At 41.9% G+C, this 18088-nt stretch overlaps 1 protein-coding gene across 2 annotated transcripts in view; it reads right to left on the bottom strand.

Annotated features, from left to right (window-relative positions):
• syt6a (synaptotagmin VIa) overlaps positions 1-6823 on the bottom strand; it is a 50545-nt gene extending 43722 nt beyond the window's left edge. The window contains exons 1-2 of one of the 2 annotated variants that reach the window (XM_029506659.1): positions 6675-6823; positions 3277-3284 (exon numbers count right to left, since the gene is read on the bottom strand). In XM_029506659.1, the coding sequence (XP_029362519.1) occupies positions 3277-3284; positions 6675-6823 (157 nt within the window). The remainder of the gene's footprint in view (positions 1-3276; positions 3285-6674) is intronic. The other variant, XM_029506658.1, reaches the window with a different exon arrangement.
• Positions 6824-18088: the final 11265 nt, after the last annotated feature.

Raw genomic sequence — 18088 nt, 5'->3', positions numbered from 1 at the left:
ATTAAGTTACAGTCCAGTTTCGGGCTCTAAACAAATTTTGAGTAGCTTCTTCACAGACTTCTGTTCTAAATTAGTTCTTTGGTGGAACAACACAGTGTTTTCATTTTTCTGCTTTCTATTATCGTCGGAGACTGCACATTAGTTTGCGCGACGACCTATACAGGCCTCGAGTCTGGTTCCACACCATCAACCCTGAAAGCGTGACTGTAGTGTTCGGCTCCAGAGGCCTGAAGCGTTCACCGCGACAGACAGCTCAGCAGCCATTATGACAAAAGAGCTCCATGAACAGAACCAGCTTCATTAGGAAAGAGGGGCGTGAAAGGCTTCACATCCCCGACGGGAGGACGTCAACTGGGAGCCTTTCTTCTCTCCGAAATCCATCAGAGATTTAGGCACAGCGAATATGTCGAGCTTTAATTTTGTGTGCACCACAAAGTGGGGCAAAGGTTGTACTGCAGATGTCCAGAGTTTGGAGGATTGCATCTCAAAACAAGAGGCAACATGTCGTCAAGTGGTTGCGGCCATTTAAGAAGCTGCAATGAAATAACGCTCAAAAGTGTGACAATGTGAAGAACCCTGCAACTGCAAACCAGGTCGATTATTATAACGTGGGATTAAAAAAAGCTCAGGATTTTCCGTATCACTCCGATTACAGTATATCACACGGACTACAAGGATAAGTGATGCTTCTTTATTTCCACGTTTTCTGAATGTGTGTCCCAAGAGTTTCATTTGGGAGATGCCACTTTAAAATCGAGCATGCAATTGCTTTTAGCTTAGTTTTTGGTCTCTACCTACATGTGAGGGGACTCTTTGACTGTATTTGATAATTGCAATCCAATTACGCCTCTACTGTGGCAACTTTTTTTCTGCAAGCAAGGCGGGTAAATGAGAGCTTAATAGTCACTAAACTAAATACGATTTGCAGCTCACCTCAGCTTTCCGGAAGTTTGTAGTGTCTTGGTTCGATTCTCAGGTAGCTGATGTACCAGTGATGGTCATGGAATAATCAGATAAATCACCAGCCGCTGGCCAATAATATAAAACCTGCTTTCATCTCTCTCTGTCTGAAGTCGAGGATTAATTGATTCCAAAATGACTGCAACCTTCGATGACAAATTCTCGCCATGCAAGAATGGAAAGGTTGACAAATAACAGTGTGGCTACGCAAAGGGTCAATTAGTGCGGCGCTGTTGTGTATCTGTACTAATTTGCGGTGTAATGTTATGTTCCAGTGCGGTAGATGGCAAAGAAGAATAAAGAAATATCTCATGCTCTGTTGTTCCTCCTCCTCTCCCTGTAAGGCTCTCACCGTTCTGCACACTTGGGGCCTGATTCTTTAATCAATACACCGATGGTTCTGCTCGATAGCTCAGCAGAGGCCTTGCTGGCCAGTCTCTTTCCCCCATTTCTTACCCCGTAGCGCTTTTACCATTAATGAAGCCGATGCGTTTTGTAGGACAAAAACAATGTAAGGGATCGCAGTCCTGTGAAACGCTTACACTGGTTACAAGGCATCATTTGATCAGTTGAGTCGCAGAAGAAGGATTTTTATTATTTATTCATGAAGATGGATTCATGTTCTTAATAGTACCACAGCTGTTCAACTGAGGAGCAAATGATATTGTCAGAAATTAACATCCGCAGTCGCTATTGAGCTTCAACGTGAAGATGCCGGGGGGAGGAAACAGCAGAGAGGGGATTGGAGAGCGTAAAGGTGTTCCCGATTGTGATGCTGTTCACACAGCGCATAAAGAACGGCTGATTGGTATTCAGGCCAATGTGTGACTTTTGTCTTTAGTACATTAATTTTAATGAAAAATGTATTCCACTTTCATTACTTCATCCTGCTGCTGGACCGGCTCACTGACCTCAGTCTGCCTGTATCTATTCGAATTTAACTCCCAGTCACATCAAAACACGCTTATATCAGATCATTTTATAGTTTCTACTTGTGTAAAGATTAACAGCCGGATATGTACATTTCTCTCACTTTTCCCTCCCGATTCTCGTATCTGAACTGGTATATCAGCATTGATCTGATAAATTAACACCAAATTACCAACCACTGTGTGAAAATCTTGTGATTGATCGTGTTGTGTGGCAAAGCTTAAGTGAAATTCTTTGAAAAACTGGGACAGAAACATGAAAATTTTCTTTCAGTACTTATCTAATTGGACTGTCAAGGATAAAAACAAATCCATCCAAGAATAGTAAAAAAAAAAAAAGTTTTTAATTTTGTAAAATTGTGTCTGTGCTACAACAAACTAAATACTGAGTGTTAGTTTAGTTGTTGTTTTTTTTTAGTTTGTGTGCAGTACAGTTAGTAACACGCGTGTCGTCCTGTTTCTTTGACTTCTTGTCATTAGATGCTTTATCTTACTGCTGTCGTTTAAATTGCCGACACACCACTGACATTTTGCTGATGGCTAACATTACTCCATTTCCCATAAATCAGTCCTTTGCTGCTCTAAGTGTAGTCGCCAGCAGCTTCACAGCAAAACTTCCTGCGCAGGTTCTGCTTTTGAGATAAAAGAAGTTTGAAGGCGAACATTTCGTGACTAAACTGGTGTTTGACATCTCGCTTAGACTCGCCAATAACTGATCCTGTATTTCAGGTGTTATCTGAAGCAACTACTAAATGGATACATAAACCTCCCTAATCACTGGAGGGAGACAAAACTGTGTTTCATCATTGAACGATAGCAGGGATAATAGGCAAAGCCTTTGAGGAGTGGCGTTTGGGGTGACAGCTGAGATAGACATTTTCCGAATGTTATCTCTCACAACAGGAACAGAGCATGTCCTCAGCGTCTCTTTGTGGTCCACAGTGAAATGTTGTATCAATAAAATACCAAGACAGAAGATGGTGGGTATGAATTATTGAAAGGCACAGTGGTTGGGATGGAGAAGGGGGTGGGGGTGGGGGGGGTCTAATCTCCACAGTGCAGTTAATTTGATGTTCTTGTTTTTCTGTTTTTGGATCCAATCTGCAATGCACCATCCGTCCCTGAAAATACCGTGCACGGTGGAAAAACTGGCTAAATGACGGATACGCTGATTCCAATGTCCTCTGCTGACGAAGGTCTCACTTAATGAACCTCAAGATGAGGCGGGCGTGATCAAAAATGAGCCTCGTCCATTCAAGCCCACACACCTGAAGCTGGAGCTAATAACGAAGGTGTAATCTGTGATGAGGGTGAATGTCGTGTGGAGGAGGTGAAGTGCATCCAGCCACTGGGGAGTTCCACAGGCTTAAAGGATGTGTTTGGTAACCTGCATCACTCTGGAGTGAATATCAATATCTAAAGCGGGTGGGTGATCAGTGGGAACCGCTGATCTGAGCCCTCGTTCATCTCGATGGAAAAGTCCTGAGCAGCCTTTCACACGAACAGCAGGTGGGTCTGCTGCAGCGACACATCTGAGCCTTCAGCGGAATGCAATCAGCCGGCTCGGATTGGTCAATGAGGACAATAGGTCATTATCTTCCCGCTGCATCAGGACAGAGGGAGTACAGTCCCAGGCTGTCTAATTAGTCCTTCTTATTTTATCATAATCGATCTACAACTACCAAGGAGATGCTCAGCCGACAGCAGGGATCTCAGAGGGAAATTTGCTCTGGTAAAACGACCGCTTGTGTGAGCCTGATGATGCCGCTGATATACTATTCAGTCAGCTTTATGTTCGCACCACTAAATGTGCTCTTTCGTGTTGTCACAGAAAAAAAATTAAGAAGAGTTTTATGTTCTCGAAAGTGGAGACAAAGAGGGAGAAAAAAAAAGAGCATTATATAAACATTAAAGAATTCTAACTTGTTTGGGAGCAGATGTGAATTCATAGCATCAGCGAGAAGCACTCCGTCAACCCACATGTGACAGGAAAAGTCAGCAGCAAACGTTGAAAATCAAACTAACTGTGGAAAAAGAAACTGAGTCGCCAGTCTGAAACTCGACATCTAACTTTGTGTGGAAGGAGACATGAAGACACATCAATATTGTGCTTTTCCATTTTTCAGAAGAAGATGAAAGTGAATGCCTGAAGAGGTGGAAGATAAGTCTGAGGCCCGAAACTGACACAACTTGGACCACAGAGCCACAATTGATAGAATATTTTCCGTGATGTTATCAATAAATAGTCACATTCCATTAAATGTAACACAACTTTTCTCAAACGAAGTGAGAGTGACGACAGACGGCCTGAATAGAAATGGTATTTATTATTTTTTATTACTTTTTTTAGGATGTTGATCTGCGTGTGAGACAGCAGCAAGATAGCAAAGATGAAAACTTTTTCATAAACTGGACAAATTAGATAAATTAGAATTTTTTTCTAATTTCATGCACATTTCTCGCAAAAATTTTAATCAAAATGCATTTTAAAGATGTCAAATGTAAAGCTTTACACTTTTCTTGAGGTCGTTTTTAAGGACATTTTGTCCAGTTTCGCACAAACGTGCAGGACTACACAATGTTTTAAACATTGAAACATTACTTCAATTCGGAATCAATGTTTATAAAAGCGTTATGATTTCAATCGTTGGACTTTAGTGTAGCCGACAGTTTTGACTTGCCAGCAGATCGAGCTGGCTGTCAGCCGATTTTTTTCCTACTATCAACCAGAAGAGACAAAATCTTTGAGCAGTGGCTTAAAATGGTCAAACAAAAGATTATAGGTGACACCAACAAACACAACGGACACAACAGACAGTCTGCCTGTGTGTGTTCTTGTTTTCCAAATCCCCGACTGTCAGTGAACTCACCGGTGCCCTCCCAGTCAGCCAACCTGTTCCTTTGCATATTTTAACTCCTGTTTCTATGCATCACCTCATTCCGCCTCCGGCGACTTTGTTTCTAACTGTGTTTTTCCAACGACATCGTATGCCATCGCACTGCGCCGCACAGACAGTGCCAAAGATCCAAACTTCGAAACAGATGTAGCTGATACTGACCCTGTGGGGAAGAAATAAAACTTGGATTCCCCCTTTTTGGTTACAGTTTAGAGAAAGTGCACAAACGTGTGTGCTGATTTCAGTTATATTTCAACTAACAAATATTTAATTTGACATTCCGTTAGTGGGATGGGTGGATTATAATTATACAGCTTTTTGTGTTAGAAGAAGGAAAGACTGACCCTTTTTGTGCTTATTTCACTTTGGATTAAGTCTTCACCATCGTTTCTGTGTACTGAGTATAACCACATATTGGTCTCTGCAGAATCTGTGTATTATACCAAAGAGGACATATATGAGGAGACATTTCATACAACCCCCAACCTACACATCCTCCGACATTATTAGAAGCAGCTTGTCTTTAGCTCCCATCTGGCAGAAATAATTTACATCAATGGCAACATAACATGCAATGGCATTTAATGTCCCCACAGCTCAGTGGCGGATGCCTGTGGCACTGTGATGTACGTTCAATTTCTCTGCTGAGGATGATGTGAGGCGACAGTGGATTTGGTCAGGATTGGTGTGACAAGTGCTCTGTGAACAGGGACCCATCTTTGAAAAAGCAGCCAAGTGATATTTCCCCCTTTCCTGTGCACCTGCTGACAAAGCTGAAGACCCACATTTCAGCCGACCGTAGGAACTCCCATCAGTTCTCACGAACTTATCAAGTTACAAACTCTCTGGTTGGAAGAAAAAACGATGTCAGATGGATTGGTAAATGATTACAGCTCATGCTTTTCTGTGAGTAACATGCAACAGATCACTTAATTTCCACAAGCCAGTTTTCCAGTTAGGAATAAAATACCATTTCTCAAATTGTACAACGAAACGGGAATGTTTTAGTTCCGATTCCTCGGGGAAGTCTGTCTTTCTAAATCTATATCCTGAAATTATCCACACAACCTTGTCCTGTGAAGTGTTGTCAAGTTTCTGTCTAGACAAATCAAGCAGTGTCTCTCCGTCTCACAGGTAGCATTCGCTCAACAAAGACTTCAAAATCTCAAAGTCTGCCAGAGGCTGCGGTAGAGCGGCTTCATGAGCAATGCTTTTGAAGAGAAGATGTATTATTCCTTTAAACGAGCGCCAAAGCCAAGCGTGTCTGCAACAGATGTGTAAATCTCTCCCTTGTGGATGAGTCAAAGATCCAATTCAGGATGTTGAAACTTTTGCAGAGCAGATTAAACACACAACACTGTCACACTGTAACATAGACGATTCCTATTCATGTGTTCATATTTCTTATTCACTCATGCGTGCGGACATTTCTGAAAATGTTTGTTTCTTTTCTCTTTTCTCTCTGAGCCTGGGACAGCATCAGCTGGCATTAGCCTGCCTTAAGGCTTATCTATTAACGGTATAGAAGCTCTGCTCTCTGGAGCAGACTGCGGAGTCAATGTGAGTTTGTTTTATACACCTATTGCTCCCACAGCCCTGAGGCTGAGAAGAAAGTCATTAAAGATGTATCATTGGCGTAGAACGTTTAGTCGAACCCGCATCTGAGCAACCGTCCGTGACCGTACATGTGTTCTGCAAAGGCAAAAAATGTAAAAACTGCATGTTAAATGATAGAAAAGGCAGATTGTAGCCACCGCAGGCATCCATTGACAAAATCATTTACCATCTTCTTTCCTCTGGGGGAAAGAACTCGGCGTGGAGACGGAGAAAGCACGGCATGAAAACTACTGCCTCACACCAGACGCAGAGCAGAAGTTAATCAAAATACTCACCCGGTTCTTTGTGGCTGGACAACAGGAAGAGGAAATCCTGGCAGGTATCCTGGTCCAGCAACGTGCTGTTGTGCAGGCAAAGGTCAACAATTAAGGTCACAGCTCTCTGACAGACCATGTCATACTCCTCTCGGTCAGAACTCATGCTCTCAGCTGCATCCTCAGCCGTGTGTGCTCATCCAAGGGGACTAACACACCCACACACACACACAGCAGCAGCAGCAGCAGCAGCAGCAGCAGCATAGCATGCAGAAGATAAAGGCAACTTGTCTCAGTCCTCGGCTCATCCTTATCTATCTTTCAGTGTCTCTCAAGTGTGTTTACACACAAACACACTTGAATACGTGTTTGTATGTGTGCAGTGGGTGTGACCATCAACAGGGCAAGACTGTTGCAAATGGATGAACATGCTGTATGAGTTCTATGAGAAAGAGAGAGCAAGTGTGTGTGTGTGTGTGTGTGTGTGTGTGCACAGAACAACATTTGTGGGCTTAATGAACCACATTTGTCCCCAGGTGATGTGTGAATGCAAACATTGCATCGCATCTGTACTAAAGGAGCAAGTCAAATGAAACAAAACAAGCATGGGGAGTACTCAACACACCACTGATCTCTGCAGACTGATGATCCCCCCCTCCCCCCAACCACAATTATCTGGCTGCGACACCACCACCACCCCCAGCCCTCCATCTCCACTCTGTGTGCTTAGGAAAAAAAACAAAAAACAAAAAATCCTCATAACGGCCACACTGGGCTTGTTTTTCTCAAGTCGGCTGATTTGGCTGGTCCCCGCAGGTCAGAGTGTCTCATGTGATATATTTCCCCCGAGCTGAACCACCTGTGACTCCCGGCTCCCACTTGCATCAGCCGCCCCCCCCCTCCTCCTCCATTCCTACGATTGTGATCTGTGTGTGTTTTTACAGCCTCTAATGATGAGGGTTTAAGTGTGTGTGTGTGTGTGTGTGTGTGTGTGTGTGTGTGTGAGTGAGAGGGAGATCATTACACGAGGCTGTCTACAAAGTGTGGAAATTGTCCCTTAGAAATGCTGACACACACTCACATAACCACGACTACATCTGGCAGGAGCTAACGCGGTGTGATAATAAGTCCTGTATACAGCTGGACTCACGGCGCTTGTACTTACTGTGTTCAAATTTCATTTGGAGCAGTTTGTACTCCGACAGTTTTATGTTCAGAGATTTTGGTCATCGAGGGTCGGTTAAATAATAGGAAGTCTTAAGAAGGTAAACGTTAGACACCAATTTAATGCTTCAGTTTCAAATGCAGTCCTGAAACTTTGGAGGTGTAAATAACTGTGAATGCTTCTTGTGAAATTTCCATAAATCTTTGGGGAAACTGCAGTTAATGAACAAAAGAGCATGTCTATTTTTTTTTTTTTTTCATACACCTCTGTGGATTTAATCTAAATGAATGTCTTCTTTTATCAGAACATTCAAATACCATATTTGAAGGCTTGGGAAAAAATATCTCCACGAAGAAGAAGAAAATCTAATTGGCTTGATTTTTTTTTTTTTTTTTTGGCATTATATTGAACCTTAAATGAACTTGCTTGATCTAATCCCTTAATTAAGTTCATACCAACATTGCCATTAATCAAAGTAATTTAATAAACCCTGTGACGAATAAAGAATCAGAAAAATGAGTTCATTCTCGTCTAATTACAAAGTGATATTGACTTTAACCAGCACTTGGTTGACTCCCTTCCTTAACTGAGTTAAACTGGGGCGTAAATACTACGATATCTACTTTAGTGGGCTGTTGTTCGGAGATAACTTTGATAATTGAGAGCTTATCTGCCCCCTTCTCCCTCGAAGGTTGGATCTGGGGTCTACTGCATTTCCTGTTACTGCAGATTCAATCTACTTTTCTTGGCCAATCCTGATTAACAGACAAATAACAAATTGTTTCTGGCTGTGGGTTTTCTAAAGAGTCAATTACTATCCGACCTCTGCTGCAGCTGATGCGAAGTCTCCCCCCTTCGTTTGCCCTGCGGCCTTATTAAAGGATGCAGGTCCGCGGCTACCTGCGTTCGCAAGCTTAGACGTCAGAAGTAATTGAGTCAATAATTCCCCCCAGTCCTGCTAACACTGCCTGCGTATCAGCTTTAATGGTGGCAGAAAATAAACCTGGGGTGTTGCACTTCTTCCCCACGCCATTACATTATTTAAATGGTAATGTCCACGGGTGTCCCATGGATCAGACAAATAACGCCGCTGCGTGCGTTGGGCTCCTCTGTAACTTAAATCCCATCATTCCAACACAGCTGGGAAATAACCTGCCGTCAAGAAAAGGTAATGTGCCATTACCAAGAAGAGCCCTCATCCCCTTCCTTATTCCCCTCAATAATAATAATCCTTTCTGTACGCTAAAGTTTTAGGCAAATTTTACATCAAAATGAATCCCCACCAGGTGAACAAGAGTTTATATGCTGCTCTAGACAAACAGAACTCAGAATAACATCAGCTGGAAATATCACAGCAGAGTTAAAGAAAGAAAAATGATGAATTATTGTTTTCTTCATTCAGGGTACAACTGATAATTATAAATTAATCAACCTAAATGGCCGTCCGCTATAAATTAAATAGAATAAAACAGCCATTAAGCGGCGCAGGTTTAACTGAGCAGAACTTTTTATCCTCTTTGTTAATAATTCATGAGGCACAGTTAGAAAGAGCACAAAATAGTGTCGCTCCTATAAATGCATTTCCCTCTCTAAATAATTTAGAGGCGCTGCGGCTACAATAACTGCTTTAAGGAAAACAAACATGCCTCCTGCATGCCAGCGGTGGATTAATGTGATAATCAAGACAACTGCTGAGAGATTGTTATCAATAGACAGAGTAGTTCATAATCCATCAGATTTCAAACAAATCTCTCTGATGTAATTCAGGATTCTGCCTATAGGCTGCAGATAAGTGAGGTGGGGTTGTGATAGTCACACTGATAACTTTGTAGCAGGTGTGAGCATATTTTTCACAGCAAATGAGCTGGTTGTGGCACAAGAGTCCTCGGTTTGATGTGCAAATCGACTTCATCTCTGGCGAATCTTTCTGTGGTGACAGCCCGGTGGCTGCAGATGTTGAACTTGATTCATCGTGGCAAATGCATGACAAAGGCTTGGCTCACTCAAAGCTATGCTAATCAAAATCAGCACTTCCGAACTTCTCCTGAGGGGCCACAGCAGCAGGACTTTTACAGTATATACTGAGTGTGTCTGCGTGCTGTGTGCGCATTTCATTGTCATGACGTGTTAATCAAAGATTTCCTCCTCAGCTGTGGAGGCCAAGAGACAAATATTTCTATTTCCATTCGCAGTTAAGCTCATTAGTAACAGTCTTATAATTGTGTGAGCGGGATTTGACGGATGATATTGTGTAGCTACAGTACGACAGATGACGCAAAGATCTGAGATCAAATCCATCTGCCAATGAACGTTACACAAGAGAATGTAGGAAACACACATGCTATTTCTGTGGGCTTAAAGTGCTGATGTGGTTACCCACGAGCCGAGTAACGGTGTTTTTCCATAAGACCGATGAAGGAGAATGACATCAGCCGCGGTATGGATAGGGATCATCATAATCTTCCAGGTGAGATGTGCACGTAGCAGTATTTCATCCGGATGTGTCATTGAGACGAGGCGTTTAATTGAACTCCTGTCAGCTCGACCCTGAGCAGTGATGGAGGCCGGAGGAGTCCTTTCCCGACAGCCGCTGCCGTGCATTTCAATCCTACAGCGTGTAAATGCCAACCGAGTTTCCTGCTCAATATTCTCATAATGGCTTTGGAAGTCAATGCAATGCAAATCCTAGACTAAAGGTGTGAACCCACTTTCCATAGAGATCCAGAAACTGGTGGGATCGATATCTGCTCAGACAACAAGCAACAAATAGATCTGTTAAGTGTGTTTGTTACGAGTTCATATAACTCATAATTAAACTAATAATGCTATTTAACATCTCTATCACCGTTGTTTTGTTTAAACAATTCGTTTCAGAAAGCTAAGTGTGAATTATTTTAGCATGAAGACTACAAACAGCTCTCTCCAAAGTTCAAGCAGGCCAACACCAGTAAGGTTCGACTGATTATTTAATCCCCAGAAAAAAATGTAAAAACTCTTTTTTACATGTCTGTTTGTGCGCAGAGAGTCACTACTTTATGGGAGGGAGTTCATCGCTGTGGCCGAAGTGAAACCGGACAAAAGTCTTGGAAGAGCTTTTTTGTTTTTTTTTCCCAGCAGACGTACAGTCCTATGACTGATGGGTGATTTATATTGTGGTTGTTTTCATATTATTCATATTATTTATATAAAAATATTGATATTATTAGCTAAAACACCAAAACTCAACAGAAGATGATCAACAGATAAGGCAAATAAAAGCACTTATGTTGTTATTTACAGACAAACGGGCAAACAGTTGGTGACGGTGTCAAGAGAGCGGCAACCTGAGCGCTTCAGAGAGAGAAAAATATCACTCCAGGTAACCATAACGCTCCAAGTGATACAGGTTCAGCAAAAAGAAATGCTAATAACTCATTTATCTTGTTATAAACGATGATAAATGTAGCCGCAGGTGTTGAGGAGCATCACGGGAGCACACAAGAACACACAGCATGTCAGTCAGATGACGTACAGCTAATGATGCTGTTATGGTCTGACGTCAGACACTGAGCTGGAATAGAAAAGCCAGGAAACCCGAGTTACAAAATGACAGCAGCGTGACCTAAGTTTTTATGGGAGTACGGGAAATAAATGCCTTTTAACTTAGCTGCAGTTGATGCCAGCATGTTCAGACAGTGGAGAGAAGATCTCTGGATAAATGCATCCTGTCATCCGTGTTCGGTCGGGTGAAGTCACCACTCTCAAAAACAGTCGAACTCTCAAAGTCAGAGTTGGCCTTTATAACATTAAAAGCAAAGTAACACACACACACTGCATACAGTGAATCAAGCGTCTCGTCCAGTGTGTTCAGTAGATTATTGTGGCAGACTGCTACTCTTCAGATCTGAGAGCAAATGAAGGCGGAGGATCAGTGATGTCTTTGATCTATTCTCTGGGTTTTTAGACAGACACGTAGGAGAGAGGGTCTGCTTTGAAAGTTGGAACCTAAAAGACAGTAATGTGTTGAAGGAGCATTTGAATGTTTTATGCTGTATTTCCTTTTTCATGTTGAAACGCATTATGAGTAACAGCTTGAACTGCCGCTTTATATAAAACGAACTATTCAAAAGCACCTTTCCAGATCTTGTAAGCTGCCAACGTTAGCTCTCCTGCCGCACGTGTAAACCAGCAAATCACGCAAAATAAACATTTCTTTACCTCACACACACACAGCTGGATGTTTTTATGTAATATGCATGCCTGGGGGACTGAAGGTACCCAGTTTGTGTCTGACAGACGCATCTTTAGTGTTTTTCAGTGTGGAGACCTTTGCAGTCGCACTTAGCCACTTTAGACAAAAACATTGTGCATCAAATTAAAGAACGATGAAGAATGAAAGCATTTATTTCGCCTCTCACATATCAAATGACTGTATTTTGGACAGGAAGCACAAACTGTGAGGTTACAAATGTGTGTTCGAGATCAAAGTCCACCTTACCCCGTCCTGTGCGGACCCATTTGACTGTATTTCTTACTGGCACCGTTGTTGTTATTTCCTCACTGCAGAATACAAATCTCGGCTATAAAACTGGACCCCCAGTGAAATAATCTGGCTTTGAAACTCTCTGCTGTGCCGTGTGGAGAGCAGATTCAATGGATATTTATATTTTTTTTGCGATGCTAGCTGTGCAGCTTTAGGGACAGCAGTGTTTGTCCATCACCTCAGTCCATGCTGAATTTTGGATTGCCCGTAAAGCTTTCTGCAGACGTTCACGCCCCCCACAGGGCGACACAGCCTGAACTTAGTCATCCCCTGACTTTTCCTCCAGTGTTATCATCAAGTTGATGCTTTGGGTTCTGAGTGATATGGCTGAACGGCTGTTGCCATTTCAGTTGGTTCCAATATCCACGATGCCCAGAGGATGGATCCTCAATACTCAATGCAATACCCTTAACTTTTCCTCCAGACCTGCAGGTCATGGAAGTTTCCCCTCATTGACGTTTATACCTCCATCAGTTTGAGCGGCTGGCTGCAAAGGTTTGGAGGTCCACCTATGATTCCCAAACGATGTGCCCTGATGACTTTTCCTCTTGTAATCAATCACAAAATTTGTTGCTGCTGCTGTTGTTTTTTTCATGACTTAGGAACTAATATTAGTCGCACAAGTCTGAGTGATATAGGCATATGCATAATCCTACTGCAGAAAAAAATATATTATACTATTAATATATATTATGCTTTTTGATTAGAATTATTTATGAATTATTTATGCACTTTAATGTTGGATAATTTTTCTGTTACTACTTTTCGAGTACTTGATTCATAAAAAGATGCTAAACTGCTGGAAAAAAGGGAAACAATCAGGAGTGATAGGCTGACAGCGTTTACTCGAATGAGGAGAATACAGTGATCACTATTACAGCTTTCAGCAATGGTTTAAAAAACAAAAAACTTTTTTGTTTATTCATGCTAAATAGCTCGTCACGAATGCATCATAATGTGTTTGTTAACTGTCTGAATAGCCAATAACAGGGAAATAAATGTAGTGTGGTAGAAAGCATTAAAAGGAAATGCTGAAGTAAAGTGCCATCACCTCAGATTTTAGTCATACGCAAAACTGCAGCTCACTTATTTCCTCCGCTGTGAAGCTTGAATGTTGCTTGGATGTAACAAACTTGTATTGTTGTTATTTGGTCACACAGACTTGGAGTCTCGCTCAGGCGGGCATTAGTGGCGTTTTCGACAGGAAGCCGTGTATCATCTTGTATCTCATCCTCGGTCGGGTTTACCCTTCTCGTCGGAGGTTTTATGTGATGCTGCAGTCCGCTCTGTGCTGCTCTGACAACTGCAGAGTATTTACAAGCTGCAGTGAGAAGCCAGAAGCTGCTCAGTAATGACTGAATCATTCCTGATTCACAGGTGAGCGTCTGGTCAACCGTTGGTGAGTCAGCAGGCTGTAGGAAAATGTTGGTGGAGCTCTCTGGGTTCGTTTCATTTCATCAGTGGATGCAGTAATGACTTCCTGGATAGGTGAAATGAAAGGATATGAGACTGTCTCACGCTTTTAGTGGCATGACTCCTCATGCTATCAGTCATTTCATTTCTTTTTCTATTCCTTTTTTTTTTTTTTTTTTTTTAAGACATTCGTGGTCATCGGAGGAGGAATCCCATTAAGTCCCACAAGTTCCTGGAGGCTTTTGTGGAAGTATACGGGAAAATGGCGCTCCATCTCACTTGACTGTGAGTTTCAGTAAAAGTTTCTAAACCTTAATGGTCAGTCGGATTGACAGACTGTACCACCCAGTCAGAGTAGAGCACAGAGCAGCTCCACCACTTTACGTTATCGCCGTCATTATAAGTCTATCAGTGTTGTTTTTAGCTATAAAACAGAAATCTGCCATCGAGCAATGATAACTTGATCATTAAACTGGATATTATTTCGGTAAATTCTGTCTGGACAGTCTGACATTTTCCCAGGGTATTAGCCTGGTCCAGTTTTGGCATATAGAAGTACACTTTGCCGGTCTCATGTTAAATTACAGCCTTGATCTTTAATATGGAGGCTTCTGCTTCTTTATGAGGCCCAGAAGGCCGGCTCGGGAATCTACAGCTCGGCAGCTACTTATTTATGGTCTGATAGGCGTGTTGGTGATACAGCCCTGTACTGAGCATGTGCACAAATACGGAGCCCTGAGATGATAAACTAAATGCGCTTTTTCAATTTCATTTGACTGCAGGACATGTGATCTCGTCACCACTGCAGCTGAATCCACGCCTGAGAAATTATGATTACAAGGTCAAAGAGGGGGAGAGGAAGCTTAAACGTTTGACTAGCAAAAAACCTGTGGTGTAACTGTCTCACCTGAAAAATGCCATAAATGCAAAATGTCTGATGATGACTCTAACTGTTGGAGAATCCTTGTGGATCCTTTTAACAGGAGGGTAAAATGTTTTGAAGACAATTGAGAGCTCCAGCACCGCTCAGAGCAATAGAGAGACACTATCCCTCATCCAAAACAGTTTTGGGCGTGTTTAGAAGCCCCAGAGTTCTGGCCTGCCCTTCCTACCTGATATATTCTCCCAAACCTCTGCCTCCCCGAGCTGGAAATCATTCGGGCAGAATGATAGGATGGTTGGCTGTGAAGCAGTAGTGTGAGATTTGTTTCTGTGCGGATAAAACACATCCCTGGCTGTTGTCTCAGCAGAACACTTTCTATTTCAATTTCAGTGTACACGGCAGAAAGCGGTCACACAAGAAGCAGACAGGTGCAATAATTCACCTAACTGCCTCGGATATCTTAATTGTCATATGGACATTTGTTTTGGACATGCTCCACCATCCGGTTCAAATGATTCCTTTTTAGTTTCTGGTGAAGAACGCAAGACACAAATGAATACAAAGAAAAGCGTCAAGCCCTCGCCGAGTCTTGCTCAGATTTTCTAACCTGAAGTTCTGACATTTCTGGGTTTTTATGTCAAAAGAAATATAATTATCTTTGTTTGGGTTAACGTTGATATGCAGAATGAAGCACTTTGTAAGTCCACTGTATTGTTATTGTTGTAGATGTTATAAATGGTATTTAACTGACACCTGACACACAGTTAAGGTTAGGCAGTTCGAAGTGGAAGAGAATTGCTGAATTAAATCAGACAAACAGCTACCAGCCTGCCGCCAAAACTGAGATCCAAAGTCCTGGTTTTTCTCTTTCCAAGACAATCAGCATCTGCAAAACTAAGGAGGGGTGAAATTACATGCTCATTACAAATATAATGAGGCCTCTCACACATTCAGTTTCCCTTCACAGCGCACTATTATTTATAGCTGATTTATTTAGTTTTGTTTTTTTTCATAAACCGTTCAAACCAGCAGTGGGATTTGACCTTGTGCCAATCAGGCATAACTATTCCATAAGCACATTCCAGTTTTAAAAGATTTAGGGCGGCTCAAATCAGATTCACTTCAATATTTCATGGGAGCTGTCTCGCCATCGCCAAACTTTTCTAACTGCTGTGACCTGCCAGTCATCCCCACCAGCCTGACTCGGCTGATGAGTGACTTGGACAACGCTGTCATCGTCCCGGTCTTATCTCAGCAAGTATTTCATGTGTCTTATTATTCCTTTTGCAAGACAAAATTATCTTCTAGACGTGAAATCTAATATTAGTTTTTTAACGTCAGTTTTTCGGATGATAAACTGGGTCTTCGTCTTTTTATAGGATAGCATAACATGGCTGCCTCTGAGGACTTTGGGCTGCTCAAACGCACAGACACCTCATTTGAATGAAAATTGGTAAATATATAAAAAAAATAGAGACAGTTTTACTGCAGTCTGCTTCAATTGTTTTGAGATATGTAATAATTATGTGAGTCAGTCTGAGTTTTTTATGCAAGTAAGAACACTGAAACCTCCAATTGCAAAAATGTTGCCCCTTCTCAAGAGCTTGGGCTTCTGAATTTAAATTGCTCAACTCCATCTCCCGAGTCTGTACCTGGCATACTCTTTATCCAGCAGCGCCACCAATTTGACTTCAGATCACAGCCGACTGTGCTGCGGCTCCGAAATGCCAGCAAATAAAAAGAACCAGCGCAACATAAATGATTTATTTTTTAGTTCAAACATAATTTTTTTTACTTTTATTATTATTATTATTATTATTATTTGATTTTGGAGATGGACCAGCAGGATTCTGCTTTGAAACCTTTTCACCAGACCAGAGTATCAAATAAATGCATTCAAACAGCGATCCAGCAGGCCGGCCTCCAGCAAGCAGCACTCTTTGTTTTCCCTAATAATCAGTTGAGGTCGTCTTCTGCCCACCAACGCTCAGTAATCCGTCCATAATAACACAGCTGCCTACATCCCCCGAAATGAGGATGTAGACACGACCCCCCACCCAAATCTAAGCGCCTTTGGTGAGAAGGAGGCAAAGCTGCTCTTCAACGACAGGCTGCGAGGAACACAAGGCTCTACAGCCCTCCCAGGGTTTGATGTCTTATTATTTTCCAGAACAGCACCAAAATGAACAGATTTGTCAGCCGGGGCACCGCTGTGTTGGTGTCACTTCCTCCATGCCCACACTGACGATGGTAACAGAAATGAGGGAAAGCGGGGGATCAAGCCTTTTCATTACTCGCCTTTCACTTAGCTAGCATCTTATATCTTAAGATAATTTGGTGATGAGGGATCAGTCGAGTGCTCCGGATGAGTGTCAGAGGGCTGAGGCCTGAAATGCACAAACATGCAGCCAAATTTAGAATTATCCAATTATTCCTTCCACTTCCTGTTGTCAGTCCTGGAGTGTTGTCACATCTGCAGCTCTGTTCCTGTTAGAACAATATCGAATTTCTGTTTAACACAATTATGGATTAGAGCAGGTTGTTCATTTCAACTCAATAAATCATCTGCATCTCAGAGACGGCATTAACTGAAGGTAATGAACACAGAAGCTGGCTGGTAAAATAATTCTTCACTTTTTATATTTTATTATTTAGGTTTTTTTGCTCTCAGTTCTTAGTTAGTTTTTTTTATTTTTTTTTTTTTTTTTTTGCTGGCCTACAGAAAGAGCATGACATCCCGGAGAATAGCTGGTTGACTGATTAAAGTGGACTGTAATTATGTAAGGCACAATGACTAATGCACACTCCCAACACTTTGCATACTTAAACTCACGTATGTTTTCAGTGATAATGAAAATCCATTTTTGCACATAAGAGACTAGTTAACGTCTTCCACTGTTTTGTGTGACTGTGTCACTCTGTGCTCAGTAACCCAGGGCCATCTTGCACTCATGCATAGATTATATGACAGTATGATTAATTGTGTCGTGTTTAGAGGCAAACTAAACCAGCAGATGGATATGTGAGGATTCCTCAGCAGTGAGAGAGGGGTAGCTGTTTATTCCACATGTGAAATATGGGACCGGTTTAATGATAAATGACTCCACTGAAACATTTTGCTGATGTCTTAGAAAAACTTTGTCTAGGAATCTCTAAACAATATATTTTTCAGAAGGATAAATGGGTTCTAATCTTCCATTTAGTCGCCTTGATGCCCTCCGTAAAGGCAGCATAAACAATCATGGTCATATTCAATATTCAAGTCTGAGAAGGGGCGTCGCGCAATTTTACTGCAAATGCAGAAGAGCTTTTTCAAATCCTAACAACCTTTCTTTAAGTGTGGACTCAGCAAATGCAAATGCAGATGTGCTTGAAGAGGTAATATCCACAAGTAGCATCCCACTCATCAGTGCCATATGATTGGGTTAGACTGCAGATTATAATGTGG

Source organism: Echeneis naucrates, chromosome 7, assembly GCF_900963305.1.
Source record: "Echeneis naucrates chromosome 7, fEcheNa1.1, whole genome shotgun sequence".
NCBI classification, from domain to species: domain Eukaryota; kingdom Metazoa; phylum Chordata; class Actinopteri; order Carangiformes; family Echeneidae; genus Echeneis; species Echeneis naucrates.
This window is presented reverse-complemented; position numbering and strand designations above follow the sequence as displayed.